Here is a 22,164-nt window from a genome sequence, read left to right as displayed (position 1 = left end):
ATTATCATGTGTTAAATAAAATGACTGAGGTATGTGCAAGTGCGCTAGGAACTCCGATAAAAGATAACAGATTCTCATAGCGAATTCAATGCCCCAAAGCATCTATTTTCTCAATAGAGAAGCTCAAAGTATTATCTCCTCCCCAAGCCAGCTCCTCGATTCCTTCCCATCTTTCCCCCATTTTTGTTTTCTTCAAACATTTTCTGGAAAAGTCTATTCTCTGAGCTTTTCCAAAATGATCCAACTGGTCTAAGGATAATGTAAGTTCTTGTGTTTCATCCCCAGGAAATGAACTTTAGGGAGTTAAAAATTATTTTAAATTTCAGCTTTGCTAACAACCTATAAAGGATCTATAATCACTTTGCCTTTCCTCTTACCCAACTTAACCAACAATGTTCCCTATGTTAAGCCCATATCAACTAAGAGAAGGTAATAAAGTTTCCTATATTAGAAAAGCAAATGTGACTAATAACATTTAGAGAGCTAAGCACCACTTACATGGGTAAAAAGGTCACCTACCCAGCACCCTCTACCTCCAATATTTCTGTAAATGACTCCAGGATCTCATAAAAACTGCACTGCCGCTTACTTTTAAAAAGTTACAATTTTATTATTGTTTTTTAAAATATATTTTTATTGATTTCAGAGAGGAAGAAAAAGGGAGAAAGAGATAGATTAATATTGAGAGAGAATCACTGATTGGCTGCCTCCTGCATGCCCCACACTGGGGATCGAGCCCACAACCCAGTCATGTGCCTGACTGGGAATCGAACTGTGACATCCTGGATCACAGGTCTACACTCAACCACGGAGTTGTGCCAGCTGGGCTAAAAAGTTATAATTTTAAAACACATTTACCAAAACAATAAATCTCACCAGCTTTTTTGTCTTCTGTTTCCTTCTTGTCTTCCTCAATTCTAGCTTTCTTTGCTCCTTTCTTATGATCAGCCACATTTCTACGACCTCCTTCTCCTTCATCCTCTGAATCTGAGAATTCTTCATCACAAGCTATCCGTTTGTCTGATGCTCGAACTGAAATATAAAAATTAAAAACAAAGTTGATAAAAGTAGTCATAAGTTTTTTTCAGCATACTTTGTACAAACGTATTAACTAGTCACTACATTTAAAAGTATAGGATAAGAAATAATAATTTTAAGGTTAGAACTTAATGCATGGTTTGCTAAATACTAAAAATTTAGCTTTGATCTTGGAAGAAATATGGAAAACATTTGGGAAATCTAAAAAAAAAATTTGGAAGAAAACATGTTCTGTGAGGTGAGGATGATGTCATTATTTAAAAAGTAACCTTTTATTTAGAGCTGAGAGGGAAAACAAATAAAATAAAAATGCCATCAATACCAAATACATCAATGTCTATTAGGGGTGTCGAACTCAATCAGAGAAGGGGCCAAAATCTAAAATCCAGCCTAAATCACGGGCCGAATGGTTTACTGAACAGTCATAAACTGTCATTGTGATGGAAACGCAGCGGAGTGCAGTGATGACAGCGCGGTGCGGGCCACATTGCAAGGCCTGGCGGGACGGATTTGGCCCGCGGGCCTTGTGTTTGACACATGTGGTCTATACCAACAGCAAACCAGTAGGCTATACAACTGAAAATCATATTAAGTGGATGAGATTGTAGAATCAAACAGAAGTGCTTCATATCATTCAATTCACTCTACTTTAAATAATTTATTTTCCGCCAGGACCGGTTTGGCTCAGTGGATAAAACGTCGGCCTGCAGACTGAAAGGTCCTGGGTTCGATTCCGGGCAAGGGCATGTACCTTGGTTGCGGGCACATCCCCAGTAGGGGATGTGCAAGAGGCAGCTGATCGATGATTCTCTCTTATCGATGTTTCTAACTCTCTATCCCTCTCTCTTCCACTCTGTGAAAAATCAATAAAATATATTTAAAAAAAAAAAAAAAAAAAAAAATTTATTTTCCAATTTATTCCTAAGTATACATAAGCAGATAGTTTGTAGAAACTTTTGGTCATATACAGGGTGGGCAAAATAGGTTTACAGTTGTTCATGTGGGAAATAATACAATTAACATGGATGGAACTGGAGAGCATTATGCTAAGTGAAATAAGCCAGTCAGTGAAAGATAAATACCACATGATCTCACTGATTTGTGGAAAATAAAGAACATTATAAACTGTTGAACAAGAATAGACAGAAGCAAAGAAGCTTTGAACGGTATCCAACTATAGTGGGAAGACAGGGAAGAGTTCGGGGAGGTAAGAGATCAACTGAAGGACTTGTATGCATGCATATAAGCATAACCAATGGGCACAAGACACTGACTGGGGAAAGGGAAGAGGGCAAGTGTGGTGAGGGGAGTGGAGGCCAGGAGGTCATTGGGGTAAAAAAAAAAGAAAAAAGAAAAAGAAACACGCCAAAACCGGTTTGGCTCAGTGAATAGAGCGTCAGTTTGCGGACTGAAAGGACCCAGATTCGATTCCAGTCAAGGGCATGTACATTGGTTGTGGGCACATCCCCAGTAGGGGGTGTGCAAGAGGCAGCTGATCGATGACTCTCTCTCATCGATGTTTCTAGCTCTCTATCCCTCTCCTTTCCTCTCTGTGAAAAATCAATAAAATATATTAAAAAAAAAAACCCACCAAAACACACCTTAAACAATACACACACACACACACACACACACAAGAATACTCTTGCATATTAAATAGTAAACCTACTTTTTGCCCACCCTTGCATAACTTCTATATATATAAAAGCCTAAGCGACTGCTACGACCGAACGACCAGGTCAGCCAGTTGCTATGACGTGCACTGACCAACAGGAGGCAGACGTTCAATGCAGGAGCTGCCCCTTGGTGGTCAGTGCACTCCCGCAGTCCTTCCCCTCCCCTGTCTGGAAGCCGGCAGACCCCAATTCCTGGCCAGCCCCGACTAGGACTGTGCAAGATGGCCCTGATAGGCCCTGAATGCTGGCGAGGCCTAGGGACCCCACCCATTCACAAATTTCGTGCACTAAGCCTCTAGTGGCCATAAATTGCAATCACTGACATCAAATCAGACTTTGAGACATATGGAAGTTAAACTATTTAAGATTAAAAATTGGAAGATTAAAAATTAGCACAAAAATAATAGTGTGCTAATGAAATATGACCATTGTGTTCTTGGGCTACTAAAACCTTCAGTTTGTAGTGTTATTTTAAAAAATCAGGAAAATGTAACAGAATACACATCAAAGCATTATCTTACTAGAAATTCTCTTGTCTGGGTCTTCTCCATCTTCATCTCCACTGTCTTCATGAACAGCATCTTCTGGAATAGCTTGCATTTGGACGCCAGGTGCATGAGGCAACATGCGTAAATTTTCAAATAAACGCTGTCTAAATTATACATGCAAAGCTATTAGACACAATTCATTCTCTTTCAAGTTGCTTTTAAATGTTGATGAAACACATTAAGCAAAAAACTTCATCTTTAATTTAAACCTCTGAATTAAAATAACAAATTAACTGCGCACCAATACTTTACATATTACGAACCCATTTAATCTTCAAAATTTACAAGTACTATTTCATCCCCATATTTCATTGGTTAAGAAAATATAAGCACAAAGGCAAATTAACTTGACAAATGTCACAGATCTAGAGAACACAAACCCAGGCCTGTGTACTAAAATGTCTATGAAAATATATTTTACTTCACTTTCATGTAAAGCCAAGAGTATGAACTTTACAGCTTTGTAAACTGAAAACTAATAGAAAATTAAAATATTTTTGAGCTATGAAGCCCACATACTTGCCGTTATGTTTAAAAATTAAAGAAATAAATAATCTTAGGATTTTAAATGCTTTTGAAAAAGACAAAGGAAATATCTTGTGTCTAAAGCTAAAATGACCTAATGCACTTGGCGTTCTAAAGGTTCCTGAAGTTATATCAAACATTTACCAAAACAATTCAATGATGTCTTACTTTATCTTTTCCATGTATTCTGGAGTGTTCTGGTTTGTCATATTTGAAGGACTAATATGCAGTTTAAAGTCTGGTCCAAAATACTCAAAGTAATCATTATATGGCAATTCTATTAAAAACAATGAAATAAAATTAATATTAAAAACTTAATTTTCACACATATCCATACACAAAATTCCAGATTCAACTTGAGAAATATTTCCAAAGAAAATGTTTAAACGTGAATGCAAAGTAAATTCATTAATTGACTGCTCTTTTATTTACATGGTTTTGGAATTTAATCACCCACCCATCTATTTCTATATATTGACAGCTCATCCAATAAAAATATAATAAAAGTACTTACCATTAGGAATCTCACAATCAAGGGCAACTGCAGTCTCATATGTCCAACAGCGAGCAACGTTACGAATTGTGTATCCACCTCCCCCAAGCATCAGCAATGGTAAATTGAAAGTTTTTACAACTTCTACACATTTAGCATGACCTAAGATAAAGAGATTTGGGCAACAATAAGTCTGCATCGTTACAGTTTGAAAAATAAAATTTAAAAAGATAGCAAAATTTTAAAAAACCAAAATAGCATTTCTAAATATTTTAAAAACAAGTAATATGTAAAAAAATTTAATAAATAAAAAAATAAAGATAACAATACAAAACTGTTGTTTTTTTTTTAAATCAAAACACCTTTCACAATAATATACAAAACACAGTTAAGATATAAGTGGCTAGTTTATTAGCAAGTGTGCCTGATAGAAAAATCAAATATATAACTATATTAAGATCAAAATATAAACACAACACATTTTTATTAACAGGAAGATATTATGTGATATGAAGATGTTTTGTACATGTGCAGTTACACAAGGGAAAAGAAATCAAGTAACAATGAAACATTACGCACAATGAAAGGCTATCCAAAAAAGTTTAACTGTAGGATATCTTTAGGTAGCAGTATTATAATTTTTCTTAACTTATTGAAGATTATAAAATTAATACTTATTACTATTAAAAAAAAGTTCAATAATTTTTATGTGTAGAATCTCGAATACAAAGTAAACCTAATATAAAACCAAAATATTTCCTTTGAATAAATGTTATAATTTAATAATCAATTACAAGTTAACAGTAACTTCTTAGAATAGCAACACTCAGACACTTAAGTTAATATTTTAAAATAGAAAAAAATCTTTTATTTATAGAAGAAAGCCATACCTGTTAAAGAATTTGGGGGGGTGGGGGAATACTACAAAGAAAAAGCTACATAAAACTGCATCATCCAAAGGTATTTAAAAAATTATATTCCCTTTCAATCAATATTTTAAAGTTTAGTGATCTTATAACTGTATATTGTGAATATTCTCATTAAGTATTTTTATAGTTGTTCTATATGATTCACAACTCATTTTTTATTATTGCTACTAAAAAAACATAGCTTTCTTATATTAGACTAGAGGCCCAGTGCACAAATTTGTGCATGGGTGGGGTCCCTTGGCCTGGCCAGTGATTGGGGCCAATTAGGGCACTCGCCCAGTCCCAAATCAGGGCTATAGGAGGTTGGCTGGCAGAGGGGAGGGGCCATGGAAGATTGGCTTTTATATATAGAGAGAGAACTGGGTGTTTTATAATAAAACAGAATGTTAATTTATAGACTTCCTAGTAAAGACAGCTGGCTAGACAAAGAAATTTACTTATATATTAAAACCTAATATAAAGGACTATAAAGGGATTTTCTAAAATGGCTAAATTCCACAAAAAGGAAGACCAGACAAAATAGACATTAACACTGTAAAGGTAGGAAGGAAATGAACAAGAGGTAACTACTTTAGCAGACCTGAGAAATCTGAATAGAGGATGGCAGCAGAGAAGATTATAATCAAGTTTAAGTTTTGGGATGATAAATCTCCTTATATGCTTTATACAACTAAAATGCTATCAGTTAAAATATATAGATTTAATATTGTAAGAGTAAAACACAGTTTATAAATATGAAAGCTACTGCTTTTAAGAATGAAAGCTTTGAGAACTTTTAAAGAGTTAAAACGATGGTTAATACATATCTTAAGAGTGCATTAGGTAGATCATTTTTGGGAAATCATATGCATTTTGAAGTAAAAGATCATTATCAACACATATGAAGTTACAATATAAAACTTGCTATTTGGGCACTGTTAACCTAAAAGCGGCAATTAATTTCATAGTTCAACCTAAAAAAGTAGAATAGATTATATATAATTCTAATGTTGCCTGGTATAGTAACAAGCATGACATTAAATAAAAAAGCCTTTAATATCTGCACTTATTTAATTCCAATTAGGCCAATAGCATTCTGGAAAAAGTTTATTTGAGAATTCTTCACATCTATGAGAGAATTCAAAGAAAAACATCAACTTGTTACCTTAAAATTCACAAGGAAAACAACTCCACAATTATGTACAATATCCATGATGAGTTACTACTGATCCACACATAATACATTAAATAAAATTTCAGATTTATTTTTATTCCTTAGAAGTCCATTCCGTAATGGTCATTTTTCTTTACTTTGGTCTAGACTTCTATCATGTTGATATCAACACTTGGTCAAATCAACATAATTTCCTTATCTCACAAATGACTTTGCTTAGATAGCCACTTGAAAATGTGCTCCACAAAATGAGAGACACAATTAAGAGGAAACGGCAATCAGGGGAGCCAATTCAACAGAGAAGCAAAGAGCAGCTGACTTTCTACCAGGTCTGGAGAGGAGACTCATCCAAATAGGAACAAATGAGGAGGCTTTACTTCAAGAAGGTTAAACTGACAGGAAATGATAGGATACTTAATGCATCTAAACATATGAAGCTACTTAGACACTGGTCATTTAGTAATACCCTGTTTCCCCGAAAATAAGACAGTGTCTTAATTTTTTCTCCCAAAGTTGCGCTAGGTCTTATTTTCAGGGGATGTCTTATTTTCGGGGAAACACGGTATGTAAAGAGAAAATTAAGGAAATGAAAAACTGGAAAAAACAAGTTATGCAATAAAGAAAAATTGATAAGCTGAAATGACTTTAATGGTACTGATGCTGCTGTAAACAGTGACTACCACACCAAAGTTCTGTTATAAATACAAGAGTTATATGAAGCTATTAGAAAGGTGTGTGCATATTAGGGATAAAGTGTGAAAAGGAACTGAATCTCTCCTTTCAACATAAAAAATGAATATACAAGGCTAAAATAAAAAATCGAAAGTAGCAAAGTTTGCATGTTTTTTAGAGAAAGACACACACACCAAAAGAATCAACCAAAAACAATGAAAATAGCTGTCCTTGTTGAGATTGCAACAAGCTCTATAAAACTATTCATGAATGACTGTATACATAAACTTGACAAAATGAAAAAGACCTAAACAAGACCTTACTGAAATAAGAGTAACTGTAGTCAGAAAAACCAATTTCAAACAAACACATATACAATTTTCTGGAACTATCACCCTTTAAATTGCTTACCTTTGACTGTCAGATTGAAGCAACCAAGTCTATCACCAGATAGCGAGTCTGCACCACACTGTAACACCACAGCACTAGGTTGATACATCTCCATCACTTTTGAGATGATCTATGTAAAAAATAACAAATGTTATTATTTCTAAAAAGATTTTCAAATTCATTTTGAGTTTGAAAATAGTAATACTTACAGGCTTAAATATTTGCCCATAAGATTCATCATCTATACCATCTCTCATTGGAAAATTGACAGCATAATATTTGCCTTTTCCTGCACCAATATCCTAAAATAAAGAGTTAAACAGATGTTAGAAAATTCTTCATAATAAAAAGTTCGACAGATTTTTTTAAATTAAAATATTTTAAGAGATTAAAAGAACAGGTAACAAAAAACATTTCGGAATCATGTGGTTGAGAAAGAAAATAATACAGAATAGAATAAAGGCATGTTTTAACATTAATAGGCTACTAATAAAGCTGAAAAGAACCAATTCCAACAAATCTGTAATGATTATTTTGGAGAATTTAATAGTTAAACCCAATATTAAGCTACATAATACAATTAATCCAAAAAATTCATGTAAGAAATTTTTATGAGTAAAACTACAGAAGATATATTCTGAGCCAAAGGACCCTGTCTCTAATAGATTCTTCTTATGGCTCACAATCTGGCAGGCTTTATTGATATTTTAATAGCTTCAGAATAAAGCATCAAAATCTCTACTTGGGTTTGAAATAAAATTTTTTCTACTTGTTCAGTAAGTACCACTCTAAGCACTTAAGCAAAGGAGAGAAGTTGATGTCTAGATCACAGCTATATACACACACTACACACACACACACACACACACACACACACACACACACACGAATATATTCCTAGAAGAAATGGGATAGGGGACATTTCTACAAAATAGTGCTTTAACAACACCAAAGGATTGGAAATGACTGATTCTTAAGTATTTTAAATTATGTCTCAATAAATATGAATCTTTAGTGTTAACACATGTACAAGTTCTTCCCTTATCTCTCATGGAAAGATCCTGCACTAAAAACAGTTGGAATATACTCTGACAATAAGAACAAGGTGATTAGTAGTTTGATCACTTTATGCAGGCAACTCATAGCTGCTGCCTTTGTTGGACTAAGCTTTATCCCTTTCATTTCTTTCACCATGGCTCCTTTATCACACCTTTGTTTTATTCTCTTACCTAGACACTATCTAATAAATGCAAGCAGGGTTTTAACAATGATTTAAGCTCAGTTGCCTTTCCTGATTTACAATGAGAAGGGAATGTTCATTAAAGTAACATCCAAAGATACACTGAAGTTTCACAAAAATCCAAATACAACTACACATATAATGTAATGATTGATTTTAGTTTCCTTACAAAATTCCTCATATCCGAAAGGAAAATATTATGAGGGCCTTTCACAGAGTGGGTATAAAATCTTAGTGAGGAAGAGATGTTCAAAGTCATTCTCAAATATTTTTAAAACATGCATTTTCCAACAACTTTAATCAGAAGAATGACAAAAACAGAGACCTCCATTTGCCATTTCTGATATTAATTAGGATTATATTACAAAACCACTATTCTTCAAGCTCAACGCTGAGAAGGCTTTATTTCCACTGGGATGCAATGACTGTAGACAAATGAATTCTACTGGTTTAGAACAGTGGTTCTCAAATGTTAAGTGTGCAGAATAACCCTGAGACCCGAGAAGATGTACTTCTAACAAGTTCCATAGCGGATGCTAATTTTGCCAGTATAAAGGATTATACTTTGAGAACCATTGGGTCTATAAAATCACACCAAGTGGGGAAAGGCATAGAAGTAGCTAACTGGCATGTAACTGAAAATATAAATGTGTAATTTTAAAAAATCACATTATTTAAAATGAAATACTCTGACTTCCTACCTACTTTTAAAAAAAAAAAAAAAAAAAAAAAAGGTTTCAGCATCACAACTCTTACTAAAAGAGCATCAACTTGTAGTCAAATAATGAAAAGCCACACATCTGAACACTTTAAGGCCACATTAACCCTTTTGTTGGCTAATGATATAACGATTTGAAAAATAACTAAGTTTAAAATTATTATTGAATGCTATGCTAAAAGAAATCTTCCATATAATCCAGGCTGAATGAAAAAGTTGTTTACATTTCCGAATTAAACTTCAATAGGCATGTGTGAACTCTAGTGAAGCAAAAAATTTCAAGAAGTTTGTAGAAACAGGATGTGATCATTGGTTTTTTATGAAATATGAGAGTACCAAATGAAAGAAGATAACAGATACACAATAGAAATAAATTAACTTAATGTAATAGGCTGGATAAGCTATGGTATTGTATCTTCTGACAAATGCCAAAGGCCTAAGAAAAATAGATTAAAGTTAGACCTATTAAATCAAGACCAATCATAAAAAGAGAACAGTACAAGAACTTAAAAAAAAATTTATAGTCAATTACTTTATTCTAGCAATCTTTCTAATCAATTCCAAAGTATATTACCAATAAGTAGGTTTTGAATATTCCAATTGAACATCAAAAAATTGCTTCATGCTTTGCTGATGTTAAAAAATAGCTATTCAACAACAAAAAATAGTTGAGCAAAGGAAAGTAAAACTAAAATCTAGATGTTATAGAATATAAAATGACTCAACTCTACATATAAGCTTCAAATTAGTGACTCAGGAAAATATTAGTTCAGGTACAGGATTACTAGCCTCTCATATTTATCCAGACAGAATTCAGTCATACCCTCAAGTCTCCTGTTCCAGGAAAGTATTCCCCATATTTATGGAATGATACAGTCATTACACGATCTGTTGTATAAAAAGCTTCTTCAACACCATCACCGTGATGAATATCAATATCAATATATAAGACTCTCTGGTGATACCTGCAAAGAAAGCCGTGACTAAGTTATTTAAAGGTTTTAAGATGGGAAGAACCACCATGGAGTTAGAAAGCCTGTTTCTGAGCTCTTAAATGCCAGAATGCTTAATTCCCTTTCTTTATTTCTAGTCTAAGAGACCATGCAAACACCTCTACTTACAACATGAGCCTCAGACCTTTAAATCCACCCTGTAGGTCCAATGTAAGTGAAAAGATGTACTTGCTGTGGAATCTGTCCCATTCTATGAGCTTAAAAACCATAGTAAATACACATTTCTTTTTATTAACAACCAAAGAATATACCATATTTAAGATTGTTACTTTAAAGCATCTCTCTAGTAAATATTCACTTATAAAATAGGGGTTGAAAAGGCCTGGAGCAGAGGCAGAGGCAGGAGCAGGTCAATAGGGAATAAAGAGGGGAACATCTATAATACTTTCAATAATAAATTTTTAAAAATATATTTTTATTGATTTCAGAGAGGGAGAGGGAGTGAGAGATAGAAACATCAATGATGAGAGAGAATCACTGATTGTCTGTCTCCTGCACGCTCCCTACTGGGGATCGAGCCCGAAACCTGGGCATGTACCCTTGGCCAGAACTGAATGTGGGACCCGTCAGTCCCCAGCCCAATGCTCTATCCACTGAGCCAAACTGACTAGGACAAGATAAATTGTGTGTGTGTGTGTGTGTGTTTTAAGTTTGGCAATCTATCTATGGCCAGAGTCCAAATTTGGCCAATGGCCTCTTTCTTTCTGTATAACTTTTGAGATAAAAATAGATTTTAAAATAGTTTTTCCGTCTGGCCTGCATGATCAACTTATGAACCAGGAGGTCATGATTTGATTCTTGGGGCACATGCCCAGTTTCAGGCTTGATCCCTAAGGGGGGTGGGGGGAAGGACATATGCAAGAGACAGCCAATCAATGATTCTCTTTCATCACTGATGTTTCTATCTCTCTCCCTCTCTCCCTTCCTTTCTGAATCATAAAAACATATTAAATAAAAAAATAAAAATAAAAAAACAAGGCAAGGATTTCAAGTGGTTTCCTAGGCTCATAGTCAACTGACACTGCCTAGTTGTTTATTTGGGGAGTCAATATCAAACTTTAAGTGACTGAAAAAATCAGCCTCTATAAATGGTATGCATAGAGCAGTGGTTCTCAACCTTTCTAATGCCGTGACCCTTTAGTACAGTTCCTCATGTTGTGGTGACCCCAGCCATAAAGTTATTTTCATTGCTACTTCATAACTGTAATTTTTCTACTGTTATGAATTGTAATGTAAATATCTGTGTTTTCCGATGGTCTTAGACGACCCCTGAGAAAGGGGTCACGACCCACAGGTTGAGAACCGCTAGCTGTAGTCAAGAATAACTTTAACACTAACTCCTTCAGCAACTTAAGGATAATAACACCCATTTTTAGAGGATAGCCCTGTTCTACAATAGCTATGCAATTATCTACATTTAATTCAATAGGTAAGCAAATTTTCTTTAGCACAGATTTTAAATATTTGCCATCAAAAGTTAAAACTTACAAAAGAGACAATGTCATTTTTCATTAGTTGAAACTGTATATAACTCAAATCTAAATTGGTAAGCTACTTCTAATATTTTTTTTAGAGAGGTAATAATTGAGAGTTTAAGATACTTAGATGCATTTCTTCCTTAAAAATCCAAGGGTTGGACAAATTTCTATTATTTCTACAATGGTCCATAATAAATCCATTGAAAGTTCACCGTTAACCATGTTCACGTGATTATTACTTTTGATGTTGTTTTAAAAAACAATAGATTTTATCATTTTAATTAAAGTATTTTTTATAGGAAAAACACCAACACAAATGAACTTACTTTAGTAATTCAAGGATGGCCAGCACAATATCATTAACATAACAGAACCCTGATGCTTCTGATTTCTTAGCATGATGTAATCCTCCAGCCCAATTAACAGCCATATCAGTTTGTTGTCGGTTTAACTTCACAGCTCCAGCTAAGAAACAAGACAGGATAAAAATTTTAAATGTTTAAAATTTAAAATTAGCAAAACTAGACATAAGAAAGAGTATGCCATGGGTAAGCCAAGAGTATCCTATCTAATAAAAGAGTAATATGCAAATTGACAGTCACTCCAACACACAAGATGGCCTTCAGGGAAGGGCAGTTGGTGAGGGGGAACCAGGCCTGTAGGGGAAGGCAGTTGGGGAGAGGGGAATCAGGCCTGCAGGGGAGGGAAGTTAGGGGCAATCAGGCTGGCAAGGGAGCAATTAGGCGTTATCAGGCTGTCAGGGAATTGGTTAGGGGGTGATCAGGCTGGCAAATAGGGGAGCGTTTGGGAGCCAGCAGTCCTGGATTGTGAGAGGAATCCCAGATTGGAGAGCGTGCAGGCTGAGCTGAGGGACACTCCCCTGCCCTGTGCACAAATTTCATGCATCGGGTGTCTAGTAAAATCATAAAAGGCAAGAGTGACTGTTTAGTGCTCTAAAAGTTAGCAATTTCTCCTAAATAAATTATGTTCTTACAGCTTTGATCTGATTAAATAAGCATATATGGAAAGTGATGGTAACAGTGGTAGTTAGAGTTAACACAATGGTAGCTTGAAGAGAGGAAGGAAAAAGAAGTCTGCAAGTGAAAATGAAATGGCAGTAAGAAAAAAAAAGTAAAATAAAAAGCTGGAGTCATTATGATCATAAAAAAAAGGGCTTTTGATTTAAACAAATATCCTAAAAGATATACATACCATGTTTAAATCAACTTTAAGTCTGACTAAATGAGGACACTTACCTACTGAGCCTCCAGTTGAGAGCTGACAAAACTCGAAGAGTCCATCAAACACTGGACAATCTTCTCCAACATTAACTGCGAAAAATGGATTTCATTAATTTCACCCATTCTGTGAATTACTAAAAGCCTTTTCTTACAAAAATAATTTCCTACAAATATTTTATTTGATGCAACCATAAAACATACACATATCATAATAGTGATGTAAAGTTTGTAATTTAAAAGTATAATTTATCATTTTATCCAATACTAGTGACACAGGGCATGAATTCGTGCACATTGAAAGGAAATTAATTAGAAGGTGGCTGGTGGGGTCAGGTGAGATGGGCCAGACATGCCCTGGAGCCAAACTCCTGTAGTTGGACTCCCGGACTGGGAGACGGCACAGGCTGGGTAGAGGGATGCCCCCCCACACACCAAGTGCATGAATTTCGGGCACTGGGCATCTAGTAAATAACTAAAACAGTATTTTAGATCAGGAGAAAATCCTAAATAGTAAAACCCCAACAAGCAAATTGACCAAATAAACTGACCACCAGGGGGCAGACACTCAACGCAGAAGCTGTCCCCTGGTGGTCAGTATGTTCTCATAGGAGCACCGCTCAGCCAGAAGCCAGGCTCATGGCTAATGAGCACAGCAGCAGTGGTGAGAGGCTCTCCTGCCTCCATTGCAGGAGGGCATTAAGGTGCGAGGAGTCCTGGACTACGAGAGGGATGTCTTACTGCTGGGTTAGGCCTGATCCCCGGGGAGAGTGAGCCTAAGCTGGCAGGCGGTCATCTCCCAAGGGGTCCCAGACTGTGAGAGGGAACAGGCCAAGCTAAGGGACATTCCCCCAACAGCGCACAATTTTTGTGCACCGGGACTCTAGTATAATTATAAGCTTCAAAAATTTTCATTTTTAACTAGTCAATATTAATATATACTTTTAACAAGAAACGTACATCTTTGCATCTGCTTGCTATACTCAGACATGTTATCTGGTCTTATTGAACGTAGAAATTTGATGTACTCATCACTGTGGTATTTTGTCATTTCTTCAGCAGTGGCTTTATGGGGCCTCTGTGAAGTAAAATAAATGTTAGAATTGTGGAATTACAACTGGTTATATCAGAATTATCAAACACAAAGCACACAATTTCACCTCTCAAAAGAATTAGATCTTCCAGAACAAATTAAATTCCAAAGCAAATACATGCAGGTTTTAGGAAAACAATCAATTCCAAAGCTAATTTACACTCCTTTAAAAGCATTAGACAAGTCTAATACAAACTAAGACTTAATCACTCCTTTTATTTTAATGGAAATGGGTCAACCCCTAGAAATCAAATCCATGCTCATAACCACTACTTTCCCATCATAAACCTGCTCTGTATCCACTGATTTTATCAATGACCTCCCAGAATGAAACTCATTCTCCGTTTTGTCTTTGTTGACAATCTCTCTTCCTTTTCCTAACCAAATCATCCTTATTCGGAAGAATTATTTCATTTATGACATACTTTTTCCACAAGGCTTTCTGATTGAAAGTTTCATCCCACAACTCCTTTTCTCTAAATGACTACCAAATATATCTGAAGAAAATAACTCACACATATCCCCTAATATTGTTAACTACTTCCCCAAATAGATAAGAATTGTAGTGTGTTGTATTGTTTATATACACTCCCATCTTTATCTACAAAAACATTTAAAGCAGTTGTTGTATGTTATGTTATTTGGTACTCTGCTTGTCCACCAACAGGGTTTATACACCAATAAATATTTGTAGGATTAAGTTCCTCTGTAATTCTTTTGTAACAGTCTCAAATCAACTCTTCAGCAGCACAGACAAATCAACAATTATTTAACAAAAATATGTAGTATGCTGAATAAAATTGTTCTCCATAAATGCAAAAACCTGGGGTAGGGGAAACTTTTTAAAAATGTTGATGGGCCCTATCTGGTTTGGCTTAGTGGATAGAGCTTAGGTCAGCAGATAGCAGGGTCCTAGGTTTGATTCTGGTCAAGGACACATACCCGTGTTGAGGGGTGTGGCATGCAGGAGGCAGTCCATCAATGATTCTCACTCATCATTGATGTTTCTCTCTCCTCCCTTCCTAGGGGGGTGGGGGAGGAATTTAAAAAATGTTGATGAAGAGAGAAAAGAGACTATAGGTCCCACATTCAGTTTCCTCTAAATAAAGCAAAATCAAGTTTCCATTTTCTCGTAGACATTTTCATCTGCTAAAAGTCCTTCACCAAGGAGAATAATAATAGTTAAAAAAAAAATCAGTGCTGAGTATTTACCAAAAGGTATACTCACATATATTTCCATTTTTCTATATAAGCCATAATTTAGCAGCAAGTTATGGGTCATGCGGATTCTATGAGGTTTCATAGGATGGCCTTGTCCATAGTAATAGTTCCCAATATCACCTAAAACAGAAGAGACAAAATAATCAATACAAACAAGAGTATGTTCCCCACTAAGAAGGTATTTACCTCCTAAACAAGATGTACTTAAATTCCTAAATAATAATATTAGATGTTGTAACTTTCACTCCTGAGAAAACCAGGATACTATTATACACACTTTTATGCTGACAATTCCATTAATACATTATTTATAGATTAAAGCAAACAAACTTTTCTCATTTAGTTTAATAAAATTTCTCATTTAGTATTAGCCCAAATGAAATGCGCTTTTACTCACAAACATAATTTCTGTTCCTTAAAGTGATAACTGCGTTTAGTATTCATTTTTAAATTCAAATGCTTAAGGTAAACTCTCTGGTATGATTTTAAACGTTTCCAGCAAATATGTACTATTTCTTGCATGGTTTACTGGTATCTCAGAAATTCCTTATCGTTAATATCAGGGTGACTAAAATGTCTTGTGTTTTTTTAATTAAATTATTATCTGTGTACATATTTTAACATTGTCCCCCCCTCCCATACATATCCTCCCTCCCCAGAGTTTTGTGTCCATTAGTTGTACTTATATGCATGTATACAAGTCCTTTGGTTGATCTCATATCCCCCAGATCTCCTTACCCTCCCCACTGTAATTTTACAGTCTGCTTGTTGCTTTACTGTCTTTATATCTGACTTTTGGTTCATCAGTTAAAATGTTTTATATCCATATCAGTCTGTAAGGGAAATTTTGGTAACTGAAATGTGGATCAAATAAAATTTTTATTCTGATGATATACTCATATCATTCAAGGTAATAAGGGTATTTTGTCTTATTCTTCACCACTGAAATTACAATTCCTACCCTCTTTTTATAGCATCTTAAAATTTATGCATAGATTTATTTTTAAATAAACAACAAAACCACATATTCATCTACAAAATTTCAATGAAATCAATACTTTTAGGTAAAGCTCTAGTGTTTCTATAATAAAGTTGTTGTTTTTTTGTAATGGACATTTTAAATTTTTACTTTTGAGAGAGGAAGAAACATTGATGTGTTCTTCCACTTATTTGTGCATCCACTGGTTGATTCTTTTATATGTCCTGATCAGGGACTGAACTCACAATATTGGTATACTGAGCTGATGCTCTAACCAGCTGAGCTACCCAGACAGAGCTGAAATGGAGATCTATATTAATAATCTATACAAATAAAGGGTAATATGCAAATTGGCCAGGATGCCCTCACAGTAATGACTAAACAGCAGGCTGCATGGGGCAACCAGGCTGGCAAGGGGATGAGGGGGGGTGGGAGAAACAGTAAGGGGAGATCAGGCTGGCAGGCAGAGAAGATTAGGGGCAATAAGGCAGGCAGGTTAGCAGTTAGGAGGCAGCGGTCCCAGATTGTGAGAAGGATGTCTAACTGCTGGTTTAGGGGATCAAGCCTAAACTGGAAGTCGGACATCCCCCAAAGGGTCCAGGATTAGAGAGGGTGTAGGCTGGGTTGAGGGGAATCCCCTCCCCCCAATGCATAAATTTTGTGCACCGGGCCTCTAGTTTTTTTTGTAATAGCCTTTACGGGAAATTACTTTTAGCAGTACTTCTAGGTTTTTTAAAATATATATTTTATTGACTTTTTACAGAGAGGAAGGGAGAGAGAGAGCTAGAAACGTTGATGAGAGAGGAACATCGGCTAGCTGCCTCTTGCACACCCCCTACCGGGGATGTGCTGGCAACCAAGGTACATGCCCTTGACCGGAATCGAACCCGGGACCTTTCAGTCCGCAGACCGACGCTCTATCCACTGAGCCAAACCAGTTTCAGCAGTGCTTCTAGTTTTAAATAAAGCAACTCCAAAATTTTGTTAGGATAGCCAAACTGATTTTAATGGCTTAAAGTCATTCATTTCAACATGGATTTACATAATTAAAAACTAAGGATAAGTAATGTCACTTATTCACCTTCAGGATCAAAAATATCTTTCAAAATCCTGCCTAAACACACAGGTTCTTGTTTGTTTAGTGGAAACTGAGAACTCAAAAAACCTTGTTTCTCTCTTTCATATATTTGATAGCAGTCCAGGATGAATGTTTACTGTTATTAGTATATTTGTGTCTAATAACATGACTTGATTTTATTGCTATCACAACTGCAATTTACTTAACCCTTCAGTTTCTAAACAAGCTCCCTTCTGAAAACAATTCATATATACACCATCATAAGAAAAGCCACCTTTCTCAAAGCAGGTGCTAACAACAAAACTAAGACAATATAGACAACTAGCAAAGCAAGCCAATGTGGCCATCTACCTTCTAAGGAAAGCTCTTGTCCTACAAGATGGCAATAATATAGTAGCTTGCAATCAGTCTGATCTCAATGAAACTTAAATATGAAAAGCCCAACAGTTACAAAACATCATATATACAAGTTAATGCAAGGAAGGTATTTCTAAGTAACCATCACCACCAATGATGATTATGAGAGAATAAAGAAACTCTAGTTTCCACATAACTTCCACCTGCCTCTGTAAAAGCATTACTAATGTGAAATGTTTCTAACACTACTATATCTTAAGGTCAAATACTCTTATTATGGACATACAGAAAATCCAATGAAAAGCCACCAATAACCTAACAATGGGAAAGAGCCCAGTAATTTATAGAGAAGGTATAATAGGGTTGCAATTTTTTAGCGAGAAAAAAAAAAAGGTTACAGCAGTAATTAGCATTTAATTAACGAATTAATTTATTTTCTAATCCTCACTGAGGACAAGCTTATTGATTTTAGAGAGCAGAGAAAGGGGAAAGTGAGGAACATCGTTTGGTTGGCATCCCCTAGTGCCCTGACCGGGGATTGAGCCCACAACCCTTTCGTGCACAGGATAAGGCTCCAACCAACAGAGCCACACCGGCCAGGGCAGTAATTAGCATTTATTGAGTCCTTACTAGGAGGCATTATTCTACACACTTCTCATGTACTCTCTGTTAATAGCCTAACATCTAACATCTATGATGTCGTAATTATTAATACCGTTCCTATTTTATAACAAAAATCAGGTAGTAATATTGTCAGGTCACAAAGCTAGCAAGTAGAGAAGAATTCACACTTAGGTAGGGCAACTCAGCCAATCTTCTTAAGTAACAGCTACTAGGAGATCAATGACACTTGTGTCACTAGAAAGAAATGATAGGGAAAAACCTAACACAAAAAGGACATATGTAGAATACAGTATTTTAAAAGAAACTACCTTTCTAATCCATCAAAGTAACTTACTTTGTCACTAATAGGGTCCTGAAATTATGAATGTACATAGCTTTAAATAAATTTATCTGCTATAATTTATGAGCTCCACTCCCACCAGAATATGCACACTACCTAAAGGACAAATGTCCACAAGTGCGGCCATGCAACAGATAATTGCCATTTGGTTTATTAAGAATTGTTCCAAAATGTAAAGGAAGCATCTCCAACTTTTTCCTGCTTAATCCTATATCTCAAAATTCTGTAGATGGCTGCTTTGTAGCCATTTACTTTTTAATAAAGATAAATGTCTTAGTTTTATGAACCTATGGCTTTTCATTCAGTTTATTTAAATGGTCGGTAATGTAATTTGGGCATTTTATTTATTTGTATTTAATATGTCTTTTAAATTAATCCTTACTCAAGGATATTTTTCCCATTTATTTTTAGACAGAGTGGGGAGAGGGGGGAAGAGACAGAGAAACATCTATTAGTTGCCACCCACATGGGTGCGATGACCATGCCCCAGGATCCACAGAGCTTGTAATCAAGGTACGTGCCCTTGACTAGAATAGAACCCAGGACCCTTCAGTCCATGGCCCAAACCAACTAAGACTAATTTGGGCATTTTTTAAATGTTATCTTGATTTTCATGAAAATAATCAAAAACACTTTACCAGCTCAGCTGGTGTTGCTCAGTAGTTGGTGTTGGTCTATGAACCAGGAGGTCATGGTTCAATTCCGGGTTAGGGCACATGTCCTGGTTGTGGGCTCAATCCTCAGGGTAGGGGGTGTACAAGAGGCGGCCAATCAATGATTCTCATCATAAAGGTTTCTATCACTCTCTCCCTCTCCCTTTCTTTCTGAAATCAATAATATTTTAAAACACACACACACACACACACACAAACCCCCGTCTACCAATGAAGTAAATTATCCAGAAAAATTAGCTCAAGGTGGCTTTTTGAATACAGCAAACTTTGTTACTGTGAAGAAGTTACCAGTATGAAAGTGGCTATTAAGGTCTACAACCTCTTATCCAAGTCCTTGGGACTAGATGAATTTCAGATTTTTTTCAGGTTTTATAAATGTAATGTGTTACATCTGCCATTACTTTTGAGATGTGCTGGAATCTGGGTAGTATTCTATAATCAAACTTTAATATTTCTGCAAAAACTCACAATAAATGGAGTAAAGATGACAAATATTAATTCAAGTTTTTTTATCCCAAATGAACACACACACACACACACACCCCATTTTCAGGTCATTTTGGATTTCAGGAGTATAAAATATACTTTTACCCCTAAAGAAAATCTGGCTAAAAAAATGATTCCAGAAAAAGATTTTAAAAAGCTACTGTATTATTTTTGCTTTCCACAAATTGCTTAGTTCACTAGTACCTTTAACACTCCTCCTTCTTGAAACAGCGAGTCTTGACTATTATTGAGAGTACCACTTTCCTGGATTCCACCCCTACTCATAGCCATTCAACATTCAAATACCAGGGTTTCACCCGTTCATTCATTCACTTAACAAATCAAGAGCCTACCATGTGCCAGGCATTATTCTGGGTGCTTGGGTAAATCAGTGAACAAGAGTCCTGGCTGCCCTAAATCATCTTCTCTCAGGAATGAATCACTTAATTGCTCAATCTAGAAACCTTTAAGTTACTCTTTATTCTGTACCACCATTGCCCAGTTCCTACCCCATTACCAATCCATCAACAAGTTTTATTAGTTTTACTCACCAAACCTTCCTTTAATATATGTGCCATGTCTGTCAGCTTCAACCATTATATTATACTAGAGGCCTGATGCCTGAAATTCGTGCAATGTAGGTCTAAGCGCCCTGGCTGCCTCGTGGCCCTGCCCAGTCCATCAGCACACATCCCTGGAGCACCAATGGATCACCCTGCAGAGGGTGGCCTGAGCCTCCCTTTGTGGGATGATCGCGGGGCTATGGCCAGGCCCCCAACCAATCACATCGCACCCGCCTTGGCTGGCCTGGAACCAGTGTGTGACATAACATAGTCATCCGGGAGGTCATTCTGTTGTTCGGTAGATTTGCATATTACGCTTTTAATATTATAGATGTGGACTAACGTGTTAATTCTTACTTTCAGTCTTACATTCTACCACTCTTTACCATCCTTTCTCCACTTTAAGAATTCTCTCTAAAAACCTTCAATGGCGGGATGGAGGATTGGAATGGGGGGTTGACGACAAATATGTAATACCTTAATCAATAAAGAAATTAATTTTAGCTGAAACCGGTTTGGCTCAATGGATAGAGCGTCAGCTTGGAGACTGAAAGGTCCCGGGTTCGATTCCGGTCAAGGGCATGTACCTTGGTTGCGGGCATATCCCCAGTAGGGGGTGTGCAAGAGGCAGCTGATCGATGACTCTCTCCCATCGATGTTTCTAACTATCTCTCTCCCTTCCTCTCTGTACAAAATCAATAAAATATTAATATATTAAAAAAAAAGAAAAAGAAAAAAATATTAAAAAAAGAAATTAATGTTTAAAAATTCCATAAACACACACACACACACACACACACACAAAACAAAAACCCAAACAAACAACCTTCAATGGCTTTCTGAATCTCTTACAACAAAGTCTTGTGTGATCTGGCCCTTTACTACCTAGCCTGGCACTCCATGGTTCCCCTGAGTCTTCCTCTTGGCCTCTTTTAGGTTAAGTGCACCAGGTTCTTTCTCCTACCAGGCCAGGGCAGTTTGTAATGTCTTTTGTAGAAAAAAACTCTTATAGCTAGCCCATTCTCTTTCTTCAGGTCTTATCTTGTCTGATTACCCTATAAAGGTGTCCTCTCTTACCATCTAACATACACTCTTTTATTTCCTTCTTAAGACTCAAGTAATCTTTTGTCTACCGGGTACATAGGAAAGACTCTAAGCCCACTTGGTATTTCCGAACCCAAAACTGATTCCATAAACAAGTATAAGCCAAGTGCTATTAAAATAGATAAATAAGCCCTAACTGGTTTGGCTCAGTGGATAGAGCATCGACCTGTGGACTGAAGGGTCACAGGTTCGATTCCAGTCAAGGGCACATCCCAATAGGGTGTGTGAAGGAGGCAGCTGATCAATGTTTCTCTCTCATCAATGTTTTTAACTATTTCTCTCCCTTCTCTCTGTAAAAAAATTTTTTTAAATATATATTTTAAAAAATAAAATAAAATAGAGAAATAAGACTTATTAACCAGTATAAACATCCTTATACCTACTTTTAAATCTGGTCTCATTCATGTTTCAATACTATTATGATTGCTACACCTCCCTCCTCCCTAATTCTAGCTGTTTTATTTAATGACTTGTTAATAGAAGCATTTAAAGTTTAGTTAAAGGAAAAGAAATGATTACTAATTTTTTTTTTTC

At 35.9% G+C, this 22,164-nt stretch overlaps 1 protein-coding gene across 2 annotated transcripts in view; it reads right to left on the bottom strand.

The window, feature by feature from the left end:
- HDAC2 (histone deacetylase 2) overlaps positions 1 to 22,164 on the bottom strand; it is a 29,356-nt gene that overhangs the window by 2,734 nt on the left and 4,458 nt on the right. Inside the window, exons 2-12 of one of the 2 annotated variants that reach the window (XM_036414513.1) lie at positions 15,433 to 15,545; positions 14,072 to 14,189; positions 13,130 to 13,204; positions 12,200 to 12,338; positions 10,206 to 10,347; positions 7,634 to 7,726; positions 7,446 to 7,554; positions 4,302 to 4,442; positions 3,956 to 4,064; positions 3,236 to 3,366; positions 877 to 1,032 (exon numbers count right to left, since the gene is read on the bottom strand). In XM_036414513.1, the coding sequence (XP_036270406.1) occupies positions 877 to 1,032; positions 3,236 to 3,366; positions 3,956 to 4,064; positions 4,302 to 4,442; positions 7,446 to 7,554; positions 7,634 to 7,726; positions 10,206 to 10,347; positions 12,200 to 12,338; positions 13,130 to 13,204; positions 14,072 to 14,189; positions 15,433 to 15,545 (1,326 nt within the window). The remainder of the gene's footprint in view (positions 1 to 876; positions 1,033 to 3,235; positions 3,367 to 3,955; positions 4,065 to 4,301; positions 4,443 to 7,445; positions 7,555 to 7,633; positions 7,727 to 10,205; positions 10,348 to 12,199; positions 12,339 to 13,129; positions 13,205 to 14,071; positions 14,190 to 15,432; positions 15,546 to 22,164) is intronic. The other variant, XM_036414515.2, reaches the window with a different exon arrangement.

This window comes from Pipistrellus kuhlii, unplaced genomic scaffold (assembly GCF_014108245.1).
Source record: "Pipistrellus kuhlii isolate mPipKuh1 unplaced genomic scaffold, mPipKuh1.p scaffold_m20_p_5, whole genome shotgun sequence".
Lineage (NCBI taxonomy): Eukaryota > Metazoa > Chordata > Mammalia > Chiroptera > Vespertilionidae > Pipistrellus > Pipistrellus kuhlii.
Note: the sequence above shows the minus strand (reverse complement) of the source record. Positions and strands in the feature narration are given on the sequence as shown.